Source organism: Hippopotamus amphibius, chromosome 5 (genome assembly GCF_030028045.1).
Source record: "Hippopotamus amphibius kiboko isolate mHipAmp2 chromosome 5, mHipAmp2.hap2, whole genome shotgun sequence".
Taxonomy (NCBI): domain Eukaryota; kingdom Metazoa; phylum Chordata; class Mammalia; order Artiodactyla; family Hippopotamidae; genus Hippopotamus; species Hippopotamus amphibius.
In genome coordinates, this window is record NC_080190.1 from 35900587 (window position 1) to 35924571 (window position 23985).

General features: G+C 35.4%; 1 protein-coding gene across 7 annotated transcripts in view; it reads right to left on the reverse strand.

The window, feature by feature from the left end:
• EXOC6 (exocyst complex component 6) overlaps positions 1–23985 on the reverse strand; it is a 230532-nt gene that overhangs the window by 137569 nt on the left and 68978 nt on the right. For all 7 annotated transcript variants that reach the window (XM_057735489.1, XM_057735487.1, XM_057735486.1 and 4 more), the window contains one exon: positions 12457–12661. In XM_057735489.1, coding sequence (XP_057591472.1) covers positions 12457–12661 — 205 coding nt within the window. The remainder of the gene's footprint in view (positions 1–12456; positions 12662–23985) is intronic.

Sequence of the window (23985 nt, forward strand, 5' to 3'; positions counted from 1 at the left end):
GTCACTTTTGAATAGCCCAGAGCAAAAGCAGGGTACTACGCACGCCCCCTGTACACAACTGCCACCTAAGGGGTGGGTAAAACAATGCCACCCCTCTGGCCCCACCTCTGGACACACCCCTACCCTCACCCCATATAAGTAACAAGCTCACCCCCGCCCTCAGGGAGTGAGCAAGCAAGGGAACCTGTTGTCTGTTCTCACTCTCCTCTGCTGCAGCAGGGGCCCCAATAAAGCCCTGCCTGAATCTCTTGTCTGGCCTCTAGTCCATTTCTATTGATTGGGGAAGGCCAAGAACCCTGGTTGGTATTACCAACCACTGGACTGCCAGGGAATTCCCTAGAGCTTGTTCATCTTATACTGAAAGTTTATGTCTGTTGATTAGTAACTCACTTTCCCCTGGCAACCACCATCCCATTCTTTGAGTCTATGAATTTGACTAATTTAGATAGCTCATAATTTCCTTTTTAAAGGCCATATAGTACTCCATTTTACGTACATACCACATTTTCTTAATTCATTCGTGAATGGACATCTGTTTCCACATCTTGGATATTGTGAATAGTGCTGCAAAGAGCATGGGGGAGTGTAATATTTCATCAAGATGCTGATTTCAGGGTTTCTGGATAAATACCCATAGTGGGACATATGATAGTTCCATTTTTAACTTTCTGAGGAACCTCCACTCTGTTTTCTATAGCAGCTACACCATTATGCATTCCCACCAACATTCTGCAACGGTTCCAATTTCTCCATATCCTCAGCAACCCTTGCTGTCTTTTTTTAGGTAATAGCCATCTTGAGAGGTATAAGGTGACATCCCATTGTGATTTTGATTTGCATTTTCCTTAATGATTAATAAAGTTTAGCATCTTTTCATATACCTGTTGGCCATTTTTATGTCTCCTTTGGAGAAATGTCTATTCAAATCCTTAGCTCATTTTTTAATCAGGTTATTAGTTTCATTTTGTTTTGCTATTAAATCGTATGATTTCCTTAAATATTTTGGGGATTAACTCTGAACCAGATACACAGTTTGCAAATAATTTCTTCCATTACATAGGCTGCCTTTTCACTCTACTGACTGTTTCCTTTGCTGTGCAGAAGCTTTTGAGTTAGACGTAATTCCACTTATTTCTGTTTATGTTGCTTGTGCTTTTTGTTGTCATAATCATACTTCTACTTTCATTGAGTTTAATTTGCTACAGTTTGTCTTTTTTTTTAATTTATTTATTTATTCATTTATTTATTTTATTGGCTGTGTTGGGTCTTTTTTGCTGTGCGTGGGCTTTCTTTAGTTGCGGTAAGTGGGGGCTACTCTTCGTTGTGGTGCGTGGGCTCCTCATTGCCATGGCTTCTCTTGTTGCGGAGCATGGGCTCCAGTAGTTGGGCTTCAGTAGTTGCAGCACATGGGCTCAATAGTTGTGGCTCATGGGCTCTAAAGCACAGGCTCAATAGTTGTGGCACACGGGCTTAGTTGCTCCGCGGCATGTGGGATCTTCCTGGAGCAAGGATCGAACCCGTGTCCCCTGCATTGGCAGGCAGATTCTTAACCACTGTGCCACCTAGGAAGCCCTGTCTAACTTATTGAAATGGATACTTAGGATCATTGATTGCTGCCTTTCTTTCCTAATTTATAAATTTAAGGCTATAAACTTCCCTTAAACATGACTTCTGCCACATCCTACAAGTTTTTCATATGTCATATCTTCATTATAATTCAATTCAAAATATTTTCTGGTTTCAAATGAGTTTCCTCTTTGACCCATGGGTTATTTAGAGTTTTATTTCTTAATTTCCAAACATATAGGGATTTCCTACTTATCTATTTATTACCAATTTCAGGAATAATTCCAATGTGGCCAGAGAATATGCTCTGTAGTTTTCAATCCTTTGAAATGTACTGGCATTTGCTCTATGGACCAGAATATAATCAATTTTGATAAATGTTCTTTATTTTCTTTATTTCTTTCTTTTGGCTGTGCCAGGTCTTAATTGCAGTATGCAGGATCTTTAGTTTTGGCATATGAACTGTTAGCCATGGTATGCGTGATCTAGTTCCCTGACCAGGAATCAAACTCAAGCCCTCTGCACTGGGAGGGTGGAGTCTTAACCACTGGACCACCAGGGAAGTCCCTGATAAATGTTCTTTCAAAATGTATATTCTGAAATCAAGAGATACAGTGTTACATGTGTCCATTAGGTAAGGGTTGCTCATCATTTTATTTAAAAGGACTAAATCCTTACTCTATCTACTGGCTTCAATAGTTACTGAGAGGAGTGTTAAAGTCTTCCTACTATAGGAAGATGTCTATTTCTTCTTTGAATTCTGACAATTTTTGCCTTACATATTTTGAGACTATGTTATTAGATAGAAAAAAATTTTAAGTTGTTTACCTTCCTGATGAACTGAACCTTTTATCACTATGAAATGTTACTCTTTCTTTACTTAATTTTTTTGTCTTAAAGCCTGCTTTAATATTAATATACATACATCAGCTTTCTCTTGGTTTACCTTTGCGTGATGTATCTCTTCCATCCTTTTACTTTCAACTTTTCATACGTTTATATGTAAGATATATCTTCTGAAAGCAGCATAATTGAACAGAGATTTTAAAACTCATATCAATTCCCCTCCCAACTTAAATGTGGTTGTTGTTCCGCACTGTAAATTCTATCTGTATGTAAACCTCATAAGATGATTTTGTTTTATTCAGCCAATAGATATGTAGTTTTACCCCAAATAGTCATCCTTCTATTTATTTTTGCATCTCTGGTCTTCTAACTGGGATGATTTTCTTTATGTCTGAAAACAGTATTCTTTACTACAGTGTAGGTCTGCTAGAAATAAATTCTCTAGGTTTTTATTATCTGAAAAATATCTTCATTTCTAAGACATTTTTGCTGGGTACAGAATTCTAGGTTGACAGATAAGGCTTATTAGCACTTCAGATATACTATTTCACTATCTTTTGGCTTCCATCAATTCTGCTGAGATGTCGGCCATTGATTGATATTATTATTGTCCTTTTGAAAATAATACATTTTTTCTTCTGGCTGTTTAAAAATTTTTCCTCATTAGTTTTCAGTATTTTACTATTATATGCCTAAATATGGGTTTGTATTTCTTCTGCTTAGAGTTCACAGCACTTTTGAATCTGTGGCTTCAAGGTCTGTCCATACTTTTTATGCCCTATTCTCTCTCTTTTCTCTTTGTGGGACTATAATTACATATACATTAAACCTTTTCACCTTATCCCATATGTCTTTAAGCTCTTTCCCGTACTTTCCACTCTTCTGTCTTTCTGAGCTTCAATTTGGATATTTTCCTGTGACCTATCCTCTGGTTCATTAATTCTTTCTTCAACTGTGTCTAATATGTTTTGCCTCCTATACAATGAGTTCTTAATTTATTAATGTATTTTCAGTTTTAGACTCTTCAGATGATTTGCTTTATGGTTTCCAATGATCTCCAAATTCTCAATTTTGTCTTATAATTCCTTGAATATATTGAGTTTGCCAAAAAGTTCATTCAGGGTTTCCATAACATCTTATGGAAAAACCCAAACAAATTTTTTGGCCAAGCCAATATTAATTTTAAAGTCTATGTCTTATAGTCCATTACTTAGACTTTGTTTCACATCCTAGAGTTAGCTTTATGTCAATTACCAATGAGTATACTCCTCTTCCTTTGAGTGATTCAGGTCAAATAGTGATTCAATTATTTTAATGACCTTTGGTTCGGAGCACTGTCAAGCTTTTACAAAACAATTACCACTAATTCTTTTTTTTTTTTAGCTAATTCTTTTTTAAGAGGAAAACCAAATACATAAATTTAAAAACACCAGAAAAATTAAAAAGATATGATACATACAGAAACATACATAAAATATTCTGCCTTAACTCCAATGGATTATTTGTAGAGAAAAATGTCTACTAACTTCACAAAAGGAACTATGATATCAACTTGCAAGCTTATTTTATTTTCCACAGAAAATGTCCACAGTTTGTGAAGAGTAGGAATGCAGAAGCTGTTATCCCACGATTGACTTAATTATTAACAAAAATGAACATTTATACAGATCAGTAAGTTGAAAAGCCATATATTTTCTTTTACACATTTTAGTGATACTTCACTATCACAACTTCATTATCAGAGACTGAAAAAATATAGGCTTAATTCCACAATTTTAATTTCCTTACACAATGCATATTAGTGAAACATTTCCTCTGTTGTAATAGGTCAGATTGTAACTACTCTGTTCTGTTAGCACACAGAAAGTTTACCCACTGCCTATTTAGTGTGAATTTTCTCTAAGAGATACACTACTGCTAATCATACCTTTCTCCTCCCAGGTAATCAGAGCATTCAAATCACAGAAATCTAGCTCTGCATTCACCTAGACCTTGATGCTGGTTCCAGAGGCTTGTGCTTAAGAAAATCATTATCCCTCCTCCTCCACTACCATTATTAACCTACTTTCTGAAAGAAAAAAAAAAATCAGAATTCCCTTTCTCCCTCTGTGCCCAAACTTATTTTGTCTATGATTTTCAGTTTTCAAGAGTAAAAAATTATTTAGAAGACTGCTTCTAAACTGTGTTATGTACAAAGCTAACATTTCACACATTATCAATAGATACTCCTTGAAAAAAGGGTTCTATGCTCAAATAAGTTAAAGATTACATACTTTATCTCCCTTCCAGAGGATTTACAATTCATAAGAAATATATTTAACTTTATTTAACCCAGGTTTCCAAAACTTATTTGACCATTTAGTCCTGTTTTCCCCTAAAGAACACTATTAAAATGTGTGCCAGGAGATATAATATGAAAATGTTAACTTAGACTATGACTTTTAGGTATTTAATGACTAATTAAGCATCAGACTACTCAAAATGGATTCATCTCTCACATTAGGATGAGGGAAAAAAAGTACTATAAATGCAAGACTGTCTTTAACTTTAAAAAAATTTCCCTAGAGAAGCTAAAGCTCAACTCTAAATTCCTTAAAAAAAAACAAAAAAAAAAACTTTTTGTGCATCTCATGCTAGACACAGTGCTAGATCTCAGGAAGGGAAAAATGAATAGGATACACCCCCTCACTTTAATAACTCACTGTCTAGTTAAAAGCACAAAGTATGCAATTACAATGTAGTGTGAAAAGTACAATAGATATATGCACTGAGGAGGAAGAGAGAGAGGAAGGTAGATTTTTACAGACAAAGTGATGCTTACGTCAGCTTTTGGGGGGTAAAAAAGCAGCAATTCATCAGACTGGAAAATTTGGAAGAATGGAAGGCACTCTAGGTAGAAGAAACAACCAGTACATTAAAAAATTTATGACGTGTACTTCCGTAGCACACAGGAAGAGGGAGTATCCAGAGATGAGTCATTTGGAATTTGGACTTAGGTAAAGGGTAATTGGGAATCACTGAAGAGTAAGTGATATGGTTATACTTGAATTTTAGGACAATAAGCAAAAGGAGAAAAGACTAGAGATAAGGAGAATAATTAATTTGATATAACAACAGTCCAGGTATGTACAGCAGAGGATACAGAATCTACAGATATTTAGAAGTAAACTTGATAGTTACTAAGTAGGACTTTGTAACAAATTACATAGAGTATAAATACTCCTGAAAAGTCTAAAGTACTCCCTAGCTTCTGGCTTGTGAAAAAAGGAAATATTCCTATCCAAGATAGGAAATATAGAAAACAAAGATTTAGTGAGAAGATAATGAGGTTATTTTCAGAAATGCTAGGTTTGAAGTGCCTATAGGACATTTGAGTAAATATATAACAGCAAATCCATAAATGGGAGATGAGATAATAGATTTAAACACAAGATACAGAGAACCTCCAGGGGATAGAGCTACCTAGCAAAGTACGATGTTTCCATTTATGTCACCTAAGGAGATTCCAGAACCAAACTGTGATTCTGCCAAAGTGACCACATTTTATGAGAGACTCCAGAAGGCTTCCAATGCTCAAAAAACCACAAGAAATTAAATGCAAGCCAGAAGGGAAACCAAAATTGAACAAAACACAACTTTTCTTATCAGATCTTAAGGACTCTAGCTGTTTCACCATAAGAAAACTCTCTAACATCTCAATTTTGTGGGAGATACTTTCTAAAGGAAAAATTGTAAGGAAAAAATCCGTATAGACAGATGATTAGGAAAGGTTTCTGTATAAAAGATCTATCTTTCAGTTGCAGAGGTATGGACCTTGGTTGTTTATACCAAAAAAAAAAAAAAAAAGTGGTAAACCAGGAAGAGTCTATTCCTGCCCAGCAGGAAATTCTCATAAACCTTAAGTCCTAGATCTCATGATTTGGTAGACTGTCTAGGTAGAAAAAGTCCAAAACTGGTCTATGAAAAACAGGTCAGAGCTCTTAATTAAAATGTATAATGAAACATGAACTTCAAACTACTGTTCACATCTTCACACTGAAAAATATTCCACGTGATGGTGTTTTTTACCTGATGGCATATAGAGGACTCCTTGTCCAGATATAGGAGGAAAAGTACTGAAAACACTGATACTGAGGGCAAGAATATAAAGTTGAAGAGCTCACAGTGGGCAATAACATTCACTCATCAGAGGCAATAAGTCAGGAAGTCTTAACATTCTGAGAATAATGAGAGGTGCTATGGGAAGAATCAATGGCTCCCCTGATTCGCATTTTATGATAAAAGGTATCAGTCCTATGAGCATCTTGAAGCCTTGAAGTGTCAACATTGGAGGAGAAATATGATCTCTTCAGAGGAAATCTATGAAATCCCACACTTTATTCGAGCTTAACAGTAAGTTAATATCCAATCTTTTGGTTCTACTGAGCTCTCCATTCCTGGGGCTTTCCTAATCATATTACCTAGATTCAGAATCTCTGGATTCTTTCCCTGAACTTGGCTTCAAAATCTTATTCTCTTACACTTTCTTAATATTTATTTTTTCCAGGCTACTAATCTGATGTTCAAACTCTAAACTCACTGGCCTACACTTCTACTATTTCTGTTTCTATACCACTACCCATAACTAACCATATTCCCACCACCCCAATGGCAGGGGAAAATAGCCTCAGGCCTAGCTTTCATAGAAAAGAGAGACAAGAAGTTCGGTTTAGATTCTACTTGGTAGCTTCTTAATTACAACAAATATATTTTGGGGAATTCCCTGGAGGTCCAGTGGTTAGGACTTGGTGCTCTCATTGCTGGGGCCCAGGTTTAATCCCTAGTCAGGGAACTAAGATCCCGCAAGCTGCACAGTGCAGCCAAAAAAACAAAAACAAAAAACAACAAGAAAAAGATATTTTTGTCAACCAAGTATTTAATCTTAACAAAAGATAACTATCAAAATAATTTGAAAATCAAATCTTCTATACAAAGAAAAAGGAACCCTCATACACTGTTGGTGGGAATGTAAATTGGTGCAGCCACTGTGGAAAACAGTATGGAGGTTTCTCAAAAAGCTAAAAATAGAGCTACCTTATGACCCAACAACTCCACTCCTGGGTATACATCCAAAAAAACCCAAAAACACTAAGGAAAAAAATACATAAACCCCAATGTTCATAGCAGCATTATTTACAATTGCCAAGATATGGAAGTAACCTAAGTGTCCAATACACAGATGAATGGATAAAGAAGATGTGAGATACACACACACAGTAGAATACTACTCAATCTAAAAAAGAATGAAATTTTGCCATGTGCAGCAACTTGGATGAACTTGGAGGGCATTATGCTAAGAGAAAGAATTCAGACAGAGAAAGACAAATACTGTATGATATCACTACATGTGGAATCTGAAAAATACGACAAACTAGTGAATATAACAAAAAAGAAGCAGACTCACAAATACAGAGAACAAACTAGTAGTTACCAGTGGGGACAGGGAAGAGGGAGGGGCAATACAGTGGTACAGGATTAAAAGGTACAAACTACTAGGTATAAAATAAGCTACAAGGATATATTGTACAACATGTGGAATAGAGCCAATACTTTATAATAACTATAAATGAAGTATAACCTTTAAAAACTGTGAATCAACATATTGTACCCTTGTAACTTATACAACATTGTACATCAACTATACTTCAATTAAAAAATAAATTAAAATTTAAAAAACAATAATAAAACAATGATAAAAGCAGAAAGAAAGAGAGAACAAAAGAACGAACGAAAGAAAGAAAATCGGCTATAGCCCATCTACAGGTAAGAAACAGTTAACCACAAATTTTTTAAAAAATGAAAAAACTTGGGCCTTCCCTCGTGGCTCAGTGGTTAAGAATCCACCTGCCAATGCAGGGGACACAGGAGCGATCCTTGTTCCAGGAAGATCCTACATGCCTCAGAGCAACTAAGCCTGTGAGCCACAACTACTGAGTCTGTGCTCTAGAGCCCAAGAGCCACAACTACTGAGCCCATGTGCCATAACTACTGAAGCCCAAGCACCTAGAGCCCGTCCTCCACAAGAGAAGCCACCGCAATGAGAAACCTGTGCACCACAACAAAGAGCAGCCCCTCCTTGCTGCAACGAGAGAAAACCTGCGCGCAGCAATGAAGACCCAGCACAGCCAATAAATAAATTTATATTAAAGAAATGAAACAACTTTAAAAAAAATCACTGTACCTCCTCACAAGTCCTACATTATTATACATAGTTTTCATTTTTCTTAAAGTAAACTGATCCTGCTAAAGAATTTTCAAAATCAATACATCCTCAAAGTAAAACAATCTATTAAACAAGGCAAATTAACACAGAATATAATAGTGTGTAAAGCTGAAACAATTCACAAAAATATAATGGAGATTATCTGATTTATAGACAATCCTTTAGAAGTTAAAATAGGAAGAAAGTTCATATACTGAATTTTAATTTCCTCTGCTGTGGCAATAGTCTGATACAGACATATTTTTTTTAGACATATTTTAATTAGAAAAATAACCCAATCAAAAAATAGCCAGAAGACCTAAACAGACATTTCTGCAAGGAAGACATACAGATGGCCAAAAACCACATAAAAAGATGCTCAACATCACTAACTGTTAGAGAAATACAAATCAAAACTACAATGAGGTGTCACCTCACACCAGTCAGAGTGGCCATCATTAAAAAGTCTGCAAATAATAAATGCTGGAGAGGGTGTACAGAAAAGGGAACCCTCCTACTGTTGGTGGGAATGTCAATTGGTTCAGTCATTATGGAAAAAAAATAAGGTGGTTCCTTGAAAAACTAAAGATAGAGTTGCCATATGATCCAACAATCCCACTCCTGGGCCATATCCAGAGAAAACTCTAATCCAAAAAGATATATGTGAAACAACGGACAAAGGATTAACCTCCAAAATATACAAGCAGCTCATGCAGCTTAATACCAAAAAAGCAAATAACCCAATCCACAAATGGGCGGAAGACCTAAATAGACATTTCTCCAAAGAAGACATACAGATGGCCAACAAACACACGAAAAGATGCTCAACATCACTCATCATCAGAGAAATGCAAGTCAAAGCCACAATGAGGTATCACCTCACACCGATCAGTAATGGTCATCATCACAAAATCTGGAAACAACAAATGCTGGAGAGGGTGTGGAGAAAAGGGAACTCTCCTGCACTGTTGGTGGGAATGTAAGTTGGTCCAGCCACTATGGAAAACAATTTGGAGGTTCCTTAAAAAACTACAAATAGAACTACCATATGAACCAGTAATCCCACTACTGGGCATATACCCAAAGAAAACCATAATCCCAAAAGAAACATGTACCATAATGTTTATTGCAGCACTATTTACAACAGCCAGGACATGGAAGCAACCTAAATGCCCATCAACAAATGAATGGATACAGAAGATGTGGCATATATATACACTGGAATATTACTCAGCTATAAAAAGGGATGAGATGGAGCTATATGTAATGAGGTGGATAGACCTACAGTCTGTCATACAGAGTGAAGAAAGTCAGAAAGAGAAAGACAAATATTGTATGCTAACTCACATATACGGAATCTAAAAATGGTACTGATGAACTCAGTGACAAGAACAAGGATGCAGGTGCAGAGAATGGACTGGAGAACTCGAGGTTTGGGAGGGGGCGGGGGGTGAAGGGGAAGCTGAGACGAAGCGAGAGAGTAGCACAGACATATATATACTACCAACTGTAAAACAGATAGCCAGTGGGACGTTGTTGTATAACAAAGGGAGTTCAACTCAAGGATGGAAGATGCCTTAGAGGACTGGGACGGGGAGGGTGGGGGGGACTCGAGGGAGGGTGGGGGGGAAGTCAATGGATGGAGGGAATACGGGGATATGTGTATAAAAACAGATGACTGAACTTGGTGTACCCCCCCAAAAATAATAAATAAATAAAATTTAAAAAAAAAAAAGATATATGCACCTCAAATGTTCATAGCACTATTTACAATAGCAAAGACATGGAACCAACTTAAATGTCCATTGACAGATGAATGGATAAAAAAGGTGTGGTGTGTATATATATACATAGGTATATGTAGATACAATGGAATACTACTCAGTCATAAAAAGAATGAATTAATGCCATTTGCAGCCACATGGATGGGCCCAGAGATTACCATACTAAGTGAAGTAAGAAAGAGAAATACAAATACCATAGGACATCACTTATATGTGGAATATAAAATATGATACAAATGAATTTATTTATAAAACAGAAACAATCTCACAGACACAGAAAGCAAACAGAGTTACCAAAGGGGAAAGGGGTAGGGGAGGGATAAATTAGCAGTTTGGGATTAGCAGATACAAACTACTATATATAAACTACTAGATATAATATGGATAAACAACAAGGTCCTACTGTTTAGAACAGGGAACTATATTCAATATCCTGTAATAAACCATAAAGGAAAAAAACATGGAAAAGAATATATACACATATAACTGAATCACTTTGCTGTAAACCAGAAACTAACACAACATTGTAAATCAACTACATTTCAATTTAAAAAGAAAAGAAAAGAAAAGAAAAGCTTCTCTAAAGTAGTTTGTAACACCTGAGAAAAAATCAGGAATTAGAAAGCATGATGAACATAGTTTTATTTCTATGACATTGCAATGATTGGGGGGGGGGGTTAACAGCAAACTCTTAGAAGTTTTAATTCAATTAAAATAATTTTAAAACTTTTTATTACTGAAAATTTCAAATATAAACAGATTAACATAATGAACACTCAAATTCACATCACCTGTCTTCAACAATTAGTATTTATACATCTTTCTTTCACCTATGCCTTTACCAACTCACTCCACAAACACCCCCCCACACATTGTTTACATTTTTTTTCAGGTAAAACTTATATATGCTGAAATATACAGATCTTAACTATACAATTTTCACAAATGGATACGCTTTGTCATGGTATAGAACATTTCCATCTTCTCAGAGAGTTCCCTTGTGTCCCTTCCCAGGCAATCTTCCCACCCAGAGGCAACCACTGCTTTCTCTTTTTTTTTTTTTAACCTTAGTCTTGCCTTCTTTAGAATTGCATACAAATAGACATAAGTGTGTGCTTTTCTGTGTCCAGCTTCTGTAGCTCAGCATAATATCTGGAAGATTCATATATGTTGTTACACATATCAGAAATTCATTCCTTCTTACTGCTAAGTAATATTCTATTATGTGAGTATAGCACAATTTGTGTATCCGTTCTCCTTTTGATGTCCATTTGGGTTGTTTCCAGTTTTTGGCTAGCTGTAACAAAGCTGCTATGAGCAGCCTGAGGATGTGTTTTCATTTCTCATTGGTAAATACCTAGGAGAGGAATTGCTGACTCAAAATCTTTAATTCCATTAATTCCATAACTGCCAAATCTTTCCCCATTGTTTGTCTTTTTGTTATTGAGCTGTAGGGGTTAATTCAAAGATAATACTTTCAATTTGCTTTAAAAAGAGAGCAATTTATAACCTTAGCATAAAACGTCTCCCACTTGTCTCTGTGGCTGCCACTTTTTAGTTAATTTTATACCAAATTTGACTTCTGACAAAAGTTAACATAATACTACATACGGGGGAAGATTGCTGAGAGATCAGTTGGTGAGTCAAGTTAGATCAACTTTACTTAATTAAATAAGGAATAACTGCAAACCAAAAAAGAAATGCTGATGAAATCTACTCTAAACAAGAACAAGGAAAGCTAAGAAAAGGATAAAAGTAAACAAAAACAAGCACTTTATGTAAGTAAAAAAAGTAAACTTTGGATATATTTTACAACCTAGATTATTAAATAACATTAAATTAAAATTCTCCTTTTTAAGAATGCATATATGTGCTAATATGTATAAAATAGATAAAAAATTTATTTTAAAAAATGTATGTATGTCTCTGAGTCACTGCTGTACAGCAGAGACAGGCACAACATTGTAAATCAATTATACTTCAATAAATAAATAAATAAAATCTACCTTTTAATCTCACCTGTTTCATTGCTGTTTCACCTATCTTGTCAGAATGTTTGCGAATGCTTTCCAAAAAGTCTTTGAGATCAGACATTGAGATTTCTTTAATATCTTCACGGAGTTTAGGAAGATTTTCTATCATTAGCTGACAAAACCGGTATTGACTAACCCGAGGAAAATACACATTCTCTAATTGTTCCATAGTTTTTAGAGCAGAATAATACCTGTGAGAAGTTAAAAAGAACACTCTATAAAAAGTTCTTATTACATTTATTTTACAAGTAAGTCCAAATAAACAGTCCAACACTCCCATCAAAAAGGATACTGTTACAGTTAAAATAAAACCAACATTTATTTCTACTTACTAAGCACAAACTATAAACCATATGGAAAAGTTCCAGGATGAAAATTCACTAACGAACAACTTCTTTACTTCATGTCACCTAAATCTATAAGACCACAAGCATTATCATAGTCATCACAATACCTTAAATGTATGCATGTACAATAGTTCCAAAATTTTTAATTACAACATTTAGTTATTTGCCATATGATTTCATGATCTCTCTCCCATCCACATCCCCTATCACCAAAAAGTACACAGCATAGATTTAAATCAAAGTAAAACATATTTTAAGAAAAAACTTTTGGAAAATTTTACACTCTTTAAGGTAATTAGACATAACACTGTGTCACAAAAGTCATTCAAAAAACCACTAATAGAGTGATTTTTTTTTATTTCAAAAAATATTTATTGAATGCCTATTGCTTCATAAGCACTGGTGACATGCTGGGCATGCAGCAATTAGTAAAGTACAGCTTTCTCTGTATCCTAGAGAAACTGACATATACTTCATACACATACTTTTAACTTTCTCTAGACTTCTATAAGGTAAATATCTATGGCAGATGTTACTATTAACAATCTATAGATGAGAAAACTGAAACAGAAAAAGAATATATAATTTGGCCAAGATACTAATTGGTAGTAGGACTGAGATTTTCCAAGATCATCAGTATCCTACAATAATATTCATAACCAAAATCCATTTGAGAGTAGGTAGATGAATTTTTTAATCAAATAATATTCTATACCTTCCCATTGAAATGGATATTAAAATAAAAAAAGGCACTATCAAAAGAACAACAAAAAAAGTAATACACAAGTAAACTGAAATAACAGTACAGGCTTCATAGATAAATTGCATTTTTTTTTAACAAACTGAAGGTTTGTGGCAACCCTGGGTTGAGCAAGTCTACCAGTGCCATTTTTCCAACAGCATTTGCTTAACTTGTGTCTCTGTGTCATATTTTTACAATTCTTGCAATATTTCAAATCTTTTCAATATTATTATATTTGATATGGTGGCCTGTGATCAGTGATCTTTGATGTTACTATGACAACTCACTGAAGGCCCAGGTGATAGTTTGCATTTCTTAGTAATAAAGTATTTTTTAATTAAGGTATGTACATTGTTTTTTCAGACATAACACTATTACACTCTTCAAAAACTACAGCATAGTGTAAACATAACTTCTCTACGCACTGGGAAACCAAAAAATTCATATGACTTGCTTTATTGTAAAATTCGCTTTATTGTGGTGATCTGGAACTGAACCCACAATATCTCTGAGGTATCCCTATAAATTCAATTATTGGTTTTCTAGACTATAGTCTCAGAGAACATATTTTACAAATTGTCATAAAATATTACTAATTGAAAAGTCAGACACCTAAATTTTATCTCAGTTATTTAAAATAGTTAGAACTGTTATAAGCAAATAAAACATATATTTGGTCAGAAATTAACATATTAAGGTAATGGTATGGGTGGAAGAGATGTCATTACAATGATTTTTTTTAAAATAAATTTATTTATTTATTGACTGTGTTGGATCTTTGTTGCTGCACGTGGGCTTTCTCTAGCTGCAGCGAGCATGGGCTACTCTTCATTGTGTGTGGAATTCTCATTGCACTGGTTTCGCTTGCTGTGGAGCATGGGCTCTAGGCTTGTGGGCTTCAGTAGTTATGGCATGTGGGCTCAATAGTTGTGGCTCATGGACTCTAGAGCACAGGCTCAGCAGTCATGGCGCACAGGCTTAGCTGCTCCATGGCATGTGGGATCGTCCCAGACCAGGGATCGAACCTGTGTCCCCTGCATTAGCAGACAGACTCTCAACCACTGTGCCACCAGGGAAGTCCCACAATGATTTTTATTATACCTAAGACATTATAGATTCAGATGATGTGAAATACTGAATAATATCTTTTCTAAGTAAAATAACATTTTAGATAAAATAGATCAGTCAATAGTCAAAGTGCATTATTTGATCCTAGCTACCCTGATTTGATTTAAATTAAGTGTACCCCGAAAGTATTCTCTCTACAATTAGGTATGCTTTCTGAAAATTCATGGTAATGTCTATAATGTATTTGACATGATGAGTGATAGAGGCTAAATGAAAAGTATTACCATTAGTTTCTGCAATATACCACACACATAATCAACTGACTTCATAACACAACTGCACCTTTCTTCCGGCTGCTCATCTCTCACCTCCCATCCTGGGCTTCCCTGAGTCACTAAGGCATGAGACATCACAAGACCTTCCTAGCACCTACATGCACAACCCAGAAACGTGAGCAGTTAATGCTGGTGGGTTGAATCCTTAACTAATGAGAAAAGGAAACCAGAGATTAATTCTCCCTTCCTCCTCCTGAATGAAATGTTCTGATTTGCAATAATTTATATAACTCCCAAAAGTTCTCTGAAATTGATCAACATTAAGCATTGGCTAATTCAATAATTCAATATTCATATTTACTCTCCCAAGTTCCCTACCTCATTTTCCTTTCTCTCAATTCTGCTTCTCAGCTTCCCTAGAATTATACTCTTTTAAAAAGTACCAAAATATAAGGTTATACCATAGGCTTTGCTTTCTGGGAGACCCAGGGCTATGACACAGAAAGTGCATGATCTTAGGCAGAGAACAGAAGTCAGAGACCAGATCCTTTCTAAAAGTTAGCCACAAACCTCCTAAGCTTTATCTATTTCTAAATGCGAGCAAAATCCGTTTCTCTTTCAGTATACATGATGCTGTTTTTTAAAGAAAATATAACAGCAATCCATAACCAGTGGAAAATACAAAAACCATAAAGAGAAAACTGGAGGTACCCATGAACTGACACTACCATGTAGTAACTGCCTCAGCAACATCCGGCCACATTTATATTCAGTCATATATCTATAATATTTCCAGCTCTGTAGGTTCATCCCCTATTTAACAATGTATCATAGAATTTAACTTTAAAATAATTTAGAAACAGATTATTACCCTATTTGTAAGTCTATTATAATAATGTAATAATGTCCTAATTGCTCAGTTCTTAAGTCTCTTAATTTTTAGTTTTTATAAACAATACTAAATTTCCCAAATGTTAAGCCTCTGTCAATTTTTCTATTTTTATAAATATAAGACAATTCAAAAAACGTGTGTGTCATCCCTAAATGAAAAACATGTGAGTACTCTAATGATTCTCTGGCCCACAAGGTACAAATTATGTCACAGTTCTTACTTCATTTGCCCTCCCTTGAGCATTTCTAATTCACCAGTTTGTCCTATCATAGAAGTGATTACTCTAGTCTCTTCTATTTTTTTTAAATACAGTGTCTTGCATATAAGAAAAAATTTCAATATACATGAATAAGCAGAAAAATGAAACCTATCATTAAAAGGAACAGTCAATGGGAGCAGAAATACAGGTGGCCTAAGTCTTAGCAATTAACAAATTAAAATGTTATAATAACTATTATAAATGTTACAGAATCTAACAGAAAATGTAGCCAACATGCCCAAAGAGATGGGGAATTTTAGCAGAGAAACAAATTATAACAAAGGATCCAATGAAAATGCTAAAAATAAAAAAATAAAATATCAGACCAAAGAATTCATTCAATGGGCTTAACAGCAGAATGGACACAGAAGAAACAGTCCATGAATTTGAAGACAGCTAAACAGAAATTATGCACACTGAAACACACACACAAACATGTACACACAAAGAATGAAAAAAAAGGAGTAGTAATGTCTGAGATCAGTTGAAATGGGCTCACCAAAAAACTATCCAACATGAAACACACACGCAAAAAAGAGTGAAAATGGAGAAATGAGTTCCTGGAAATTATGAGACAATATTAAATGATTTAACATAAATATAACTGGAGTTCTAGAAAGAAAGGAGAAAGAGAAAATAATGGTTCAGAAGAAATATCTAAAGAGATAATAACCAAAAATTTTTCAAAACTGATGGAAGATGTCAAGCCATAAATTCAAGAAGCTAAACAAACCACAAGCAATATAACTATAAAGAAAACCACACCTAAGCATATCACAGTCAAAACAAGACAGAGAAAAAAAATCTTAAAAGTAGCCAGAGGCAAAAAGACTTATTACAAATTTTATAACACTGATAAGAATGATAGCAGAACTTCTCAACAGAAACAATGAAGAGTATAAGACAAGAAAACAAAACATTTAAAATGTTGCGGGAGAGGACCCCTGACAACCTAGAATTCCATATCTGATAAAACTACTGTTCAAAAATGGAAGTAAAATAAACACATTTTCAGGTAGACAAAAGCAAGAAAAATTTTCTCCAGCAGGTAGATGTGTACTACCATAAACACTAAACAGTTTATCATGCTAAAGACAATTATACCAGACAGAAGAAGCTAGGATCTGCAAAACAAAAACAAAACCATAGTAACAATCATGATAAGCTGGTAAGTATAAAAGAATTTGCTTTCATTATAATTCATACACACACACATATTTTATAACATGTTACATGTAAAATATATGAAAATAAGAGCACAGCAGGCAGGATAGGGATAAAAAGAATTGTACTATTATGTTTCTTACATTGTTGATATAATATTATTTTAAAATAGTCCCTGATAAGTTAAACATGCATATTATACTCTCTAGAGTAGCCACTAAAAGGTTAAATAAAGAGGTATACCTAATAAGTGAATAGAGAAGAAATATATGTATACATATTTTGAAAACTCAGTTGTAAAAAGGAAGGAAAGGAAGACAATAAGAATGTATATACAAGTCAGAAAACATACAGCAAATGTTTTCTCCTAGTCTGTGGCTTGCCTATTTTCTTAAAATTGTCTTTTGATAAACAGAAATTTTTTATTTGAAGTCCAATTTATCAATTTTTTATAGTACCTTTTTCTGATTCTTCTAAAAAATATCTTTGCTTACCCCAGTATTGCGAGGATATCTGACCTTTTATTCTAGAAGCTCTATGATTCTTCATAGATTAAAAAATAATAAGACCCAACTATATGTTGACTAAAAGACACTAAACAGAAAGACACAGAGAGATTAAAAGTAAAGGGATAGAAAAAGATAAATCATGCTAACACTAATCAAAAGAAAGCTGGGGTAGCTACATTAATCTCAGACTTCAAGGCAAAGAAAATTACAAGAGATAAAAAGAAGCATTACATAATGATAAAATGGTCAATCTCCTAAAAGACATAACAATTCTTAAGGTGTACGTGCTTAACAACTGAGTATCAAAATATGTGAGGCAAAAACGGACAGAACTGCAAGGCCAAAGAGACTAATTCCTTATTATAAGTGGAGACTTCAGCACTCCTCCAACAGTAATTGACAGATCCAGCAGGGAGAAATTCAATTACCTAGTTGAACTGAAGAGCACCGTCAGCTAATGGGATCTAATTGACATTTATAGAATATTTCATCCCACAATAGCAAAATATACATTTTTCTCAAGCTCACATAGCACATTCTCCAAACGGGCCAAATTCAGAGCCATAAAACACATCTTAAAAATTTAAAAGAATACAAATCATGCAAAACTAACACCATACTTGATGGTGAGAAACAAGATGCTTTTTTCCAAGAGATTAGAAATTGGCAAAGATGTTCCCTCTTCTACTCCTATTTAACATCATACTGGAATTCATGGCTAATACAATAAGACAATAAAAGGAAATAAAAGGTATTCCCATTGGGAAGAAAAGAAGAAAAGTGTTTTTCTGCAGATGACATAATTATCTATGTAGAACATCCCCAAAAATCAACAACAAAAAATTCCTGATTATAGCAAGACTGCAGGATACAAGGTTAACCTAAAAAAGTCAATTGTCTTCCTGTAAGCCAGCAAGGAACAACCAGAATTTGAAATTTAAAACACAACACCATGGACTTCCCTGCTGGTTCAGTAGTGAAGAATCCACTTTCCAATGTAGGGGATGCAGGTTCCATTCCTGATCAGGGAACTAAGATTTCACATGCCATAGGGCAACTAAGCCCGCGTACCTCAACTAGAGAAACCATGTACCACAAACTACGGAGCTCATGCACTCTGGAGCCTGTGTAATACAACTAGAGAAGAGAAAACTCGCATGCCACAACTAGAGGGAAGCCCTTGGGCTGCAATGAAAGATCCCGCCTGCTTCAACAAAGATCCTGTGTGCTGCAACTAAGCCCCCACGCACCCAAAAATAAATAAATAAATAATAAAATATTTTTAAAAATTAAAAATAAAACACAACACCATTTATATTATCACCAAAAAAGTATAAATCTAACCATATATGTACATGATCTATTTAAGGAAAACCACAAAACTCTGATGAAAGAAATCAAAACCTACATAAATGGAGAGCTATATTCCACGTTCACGGACGGACTTCACAAAAATTAACTCAAAATGGATCATAGATATAAATGTAAAATATGAAACTATAACACTCTAGAAAATAATACAAGAGAAAACACTAAAACACTAAACACAGTGTTTAGCAATGAGTTTTTTGAAACAGCACCAAAGTACAATCCATGGGGAAAAACTGGTAAGTTGGACTTAAAATCTTCTACTTTAAAAAAGACACCGCTAAAAGAATGAAAAGACATGCCACAGACTGGGAGAAAATATTTTCAAAACACATATCTGCTAAAACGCTAGTATCCAAAATATACAAAGAACACTTAAAACTCAACAATAAGGAATAAAACAACAAAATTTAAAAGTAGGCAAATATCTGAACAGATATCTCACAAAAGAAGATTATACGCATGGCAAATAAGCATATGAAAAAATGCTCAGGGACTTCCCTGGTGGTCCAGTGGTTAAGAATCCACCTTCCAGTGCAGGGGACACAGGTTCAGGTTCAGTCCCTGGTCAGGGAACTAAGATCTCACATGCTTTGAGGCAACTAAGCCCATGTACCAGAACTAGAGAGACGCCCTCGTGCCATGCACTGCAATGGAAGATCCCACATGCCACAATGAAGACCCAGTACAACCAAACAAATAAATATATATTTTTTAAATGCTCAACATCATATGTTATTAGGGAATTAAAACAATGAGATACCACCATACACTTATTAGAATAGCTAAAATCCAAAACATTGACAATATCAAATTCTGGGGAGGGTGTGGAGCAATAGGAACTCTCATTTATTACTGTTGAGAATAGTAAAGCCACTCTGGAAGGCAGTTTGGCAGTTTCTTGCAAAACTAAATATAGTCTTACCATATAATCTAGTAATCATACCCCTGGGTATTTATCTAAATGAATTGAAACTTTATGTCCACACAAATAGCTGCTCACAAATGTTCACAGCAGAAATTAGAAGCAATCAAGGTGTCCTTCAACATGTGGGTGGACAGGGACTTCCTAGGTGGCACAGTGGTTAAGAATCTGCCTGCCAATGCAGGGGACACAGGTTCGAGCCCTGCTCCAGGAACATCCCACATGCTGTGGAACAACTAAGCCCGCGCACCACAATTATTGAGCCTGCTCTCTAGAGCTCATAAGCCACAACTATTGAGCCCATATGCCTCAACTACTGAAGCCCACGGGCCTAGAGCCTGTGCTCCACAACAAGAGAAGCCACCATAATAAGGAGTCTGCATACCACAATGAAGAGTAGCCCCTGCCCACTACAACTAGAGAAAGCCCGTGAGCAGCAATGAAGACCCAATGCAGTCAATTAATTAATTAATTAATTTTTTAAAAAGTGAGTGGATAAACAAACTGTGGTACAGCCATACAACACAATATTATTCATTGATAAAAAGAAATGAGCTGTTAAGCCACGAAGAGACATGGAGGAACCTTAAATGCATACTGCTAAGTGAAAGAAGCCTGTATGAATGAGCTATATACTGTATGTTTCCAACTCAGGAAATATAACAACTACATGACATTCTTAAAAAGACATAACAATAGAAATGGTCAAAAGTTCAGTGACTGGCAGCAGTTTGGAGGAGAAGAGGAAGTAAAAGAGATGAAGCACAAAGGATTTTTCAGATAGTGAAACTATTCTGTGTGACACCGTAAGGGTGAATACATGATATTATGCATTTGTCAAAACCCACAGAACTGTACAACACAGAGTGAACCCTACTGTAAACTATGGACTTAATAATAACATGTCAATATTAGTTCATCAATAATAACAAATGTACTACAAGAATGCAAGATGTTAATAAGGAAAGTATTCATGAAAGGAAGAGGGTGGTATGTGGAAACACTATGTACTTTCTGCTCAAAACTTCTGTAAATCTAAAATTACAGGCAAAACACTTGAACAGACATTCTACCCAAAAAATACACAGTTGGCCAAATAGCAAATGAAAAGGTACTCAACATCAGTCATCAGAGAAATGCAAACTGAAACCAGGAGATAACATTTTACATTTACCAAAGTGGCTCAACTAGAACATAATGACAATACCATACATTGGTAAGGATGTGGGGGTTTTTTTAGTTTTGAAAATGTTTTTTAATATACAATGATACAAAGGAAAAAGAATACCCCTCCCCCCCACACACACTCAAACACAAACAGGAAATTCTACATAGCAAGGCTTTCCAAAATCAGTTGCTTAAATTTTCTCAAGTAGGCTAGTATTAACAAAATGCCTTCTCATTTCTTTCAATGTATGAAATTCTCATATATTGAAAGTGTAAAATGGTACAGTTATTTTTAAACACTACTTATTGGTTTCTTATAAAGCATAGCCTACATCTACACTGTAACCCAGCAACTCTACTCCTAGGAATTTATTAAAGGGAAATATAAACATATGCCTTCAAAAAGACTTGTACAGTAATTTCATGGCAGCCTTATTCATAATACCTCCAAAACGGCAACGACCCAAATACCTACCAACTGGTAAAACAGATGAACAAATTCTTAGAACTGAACACTACTCAGCAATTAAAAGAAACAAACAACTGTATATGCAACAGCATAATGAATGTCAAAACATTATTTGGAATAAAATATATCAGACAAGAAAAATATGTATTCTATGATTCCATTTATATCAATTCTAAGAACAGGTAAAACTACTCAATGGTGATGGAACTCTGGAAGTGGTTATCTATGGTAAAGGGAGGAGGAATCGATTGGAAAGGGGCATGAAGGGACTTTCCAGGGGTGATGGAAGTGTTGTATACGTTGTTTTGAGTGGTAAAGACTAGGAGGGTATGAGGAAAGCTTCTGGTAGTGGTAATAATGTTCAACATCTTTTTTTTTTCTTTCTTTCTTTTCCTTTTTTTTTTTTTTTTGGCCACGCTATGCAGTCTGTGGGATCTCAGTTCCCTGACCAGGGATCAAACCCACACCCTCAGCAGTAAGCTCGGAGGCCTAACCACTGGACCACCAGGGAATTCCCAATAATGTTCAACATCTTGACCTTGGTGGTTAATAAAGGTGTGTTTATTTTTCAAAAATTCATGGACTTGAAGACTTATGATTTGTGCATGAGTCTAAAAAACTACTCAGAAAAAAATGTAAAAAGTAAAAAGCTGGATCATAGAGAAAATATTTTACAATACATTTGACAGAAAAGGGGCCAATTTCCAAAACATACAAAGATTTTGAGCCTGTTTCAGATATGTTAAACTTGAGTTAATAGTGTAGCGTCCAAATGAAAAGATTCAACAAGAATCAGAGATGTCACACTAGAGCTTAAGATTTGAGATTGCAGATATGGGAGTCATCCAAATAAAAATCCAGATTTTTTTTTAAACAAATATGAAGTGATATTAACTAATATAAAACAATTTTGTTTTTTATATTTTGCAAGTCAAACCAAATACAGCTGTGGCCTAGCTGATTCTGTAGATCATTTAATGTGCAACCTCTGGCTGATCAGCAGGAATACCATCTGCCTGTGCCCATCATTTCATTACCCCATATGGACACTTACCCTTACAAAAATATACGGCAGGGCACCATAGCCCAAGGAAAGAGAAGTAGGGATTAAATATCTAGTGAGATGACAGACTGAATACATGCTTTCCTCTTTACTCCTTTTTGAAACACCAATAAAATGACAATGAAGGGATTTTTAAAAAACCATAAACTCACAGAGGTGAAGAGAAAAGGAAAAGAAAGTACAATAACATTTTAGAACCTGGAAAGCTGATGGACAAGTGGTAAAAAACTCAGCAGACCTGAGAAAACTGAATTCTAAGGCAACAGTTGAGAAAGCAAGAATAACCTAATTTATTCTATAGAAACTCCAAGAAATTCAGGAATTGACAGGAATCTCATTACTTACGGAAGTAGAAGCAAAAGGAGGGCTAAAGTAAGGAATATTGGTTAAAATATGTTTAAGCAGATCCCAGATTCTCTCCTTGACAGGCATCTGAGCAACCATCTTTTTCCATCTTGGCAAGATGCTAAAGAGACTAAACCAGATAATCTCTGAATGGGGGACACCACCCAAGGTTGAGAGCAATAATACTGGTCTGAAAATAAGAGGATTAGTTGAGCCCATACATAGTAGATGCCCTCTTCTCCAACTCAGATCCCAGAATACTAGCAGTCAGATCCTTACCCTCCAGAGAGGAGACAGGAAAAGTCTCTAGGGAATCTGATCAGTCCCAGGAGAAATAACTCCAGATTCTAACATCAGAAGCTCCCCAACTTAGAGCCCAGTCAGATAACCTTACAGTGAAGCTCACAATAAACCAGTCCCACCCATATACCCAGACTTCCAATCAGCTTTTTACATCCACTACACTAAATATGAGTACTCACCAAGGAATCACCTGACATTTGAGAAAGACCTCTAACAAGAAATGCAGAGATAAAAACAAGGGGGAAAACTTGGAGGAAAATTTGCAAACAGATATACAGATATGTAAATTTGGACTTGCCTGGTGGTGCAGTGGTTAAGAATCCGCGTGCCAATACAGGGGACATGGGTTCAAGCCTTGGTCAGGGAAGATACCACATGCCTCAGAGCAACTAAGTCCATGTGCCACAACTACTGAGCCTGTGCTCTAGAGTCCATGAGCCACAACTACTGAGCCCGAGTGTCACAACCACTGAAGCCCACATGCCTAGAGCCCTAGCTCTGCAACAAGAGAAGCCACTGCAAGGAGAAGCCCGCACACCACAACTAAGAGTAGCCCCCACTCACTACAGCTAGAGGAAGCCCACACGCAGCAACGAAGACCCAACACAATCAATACATT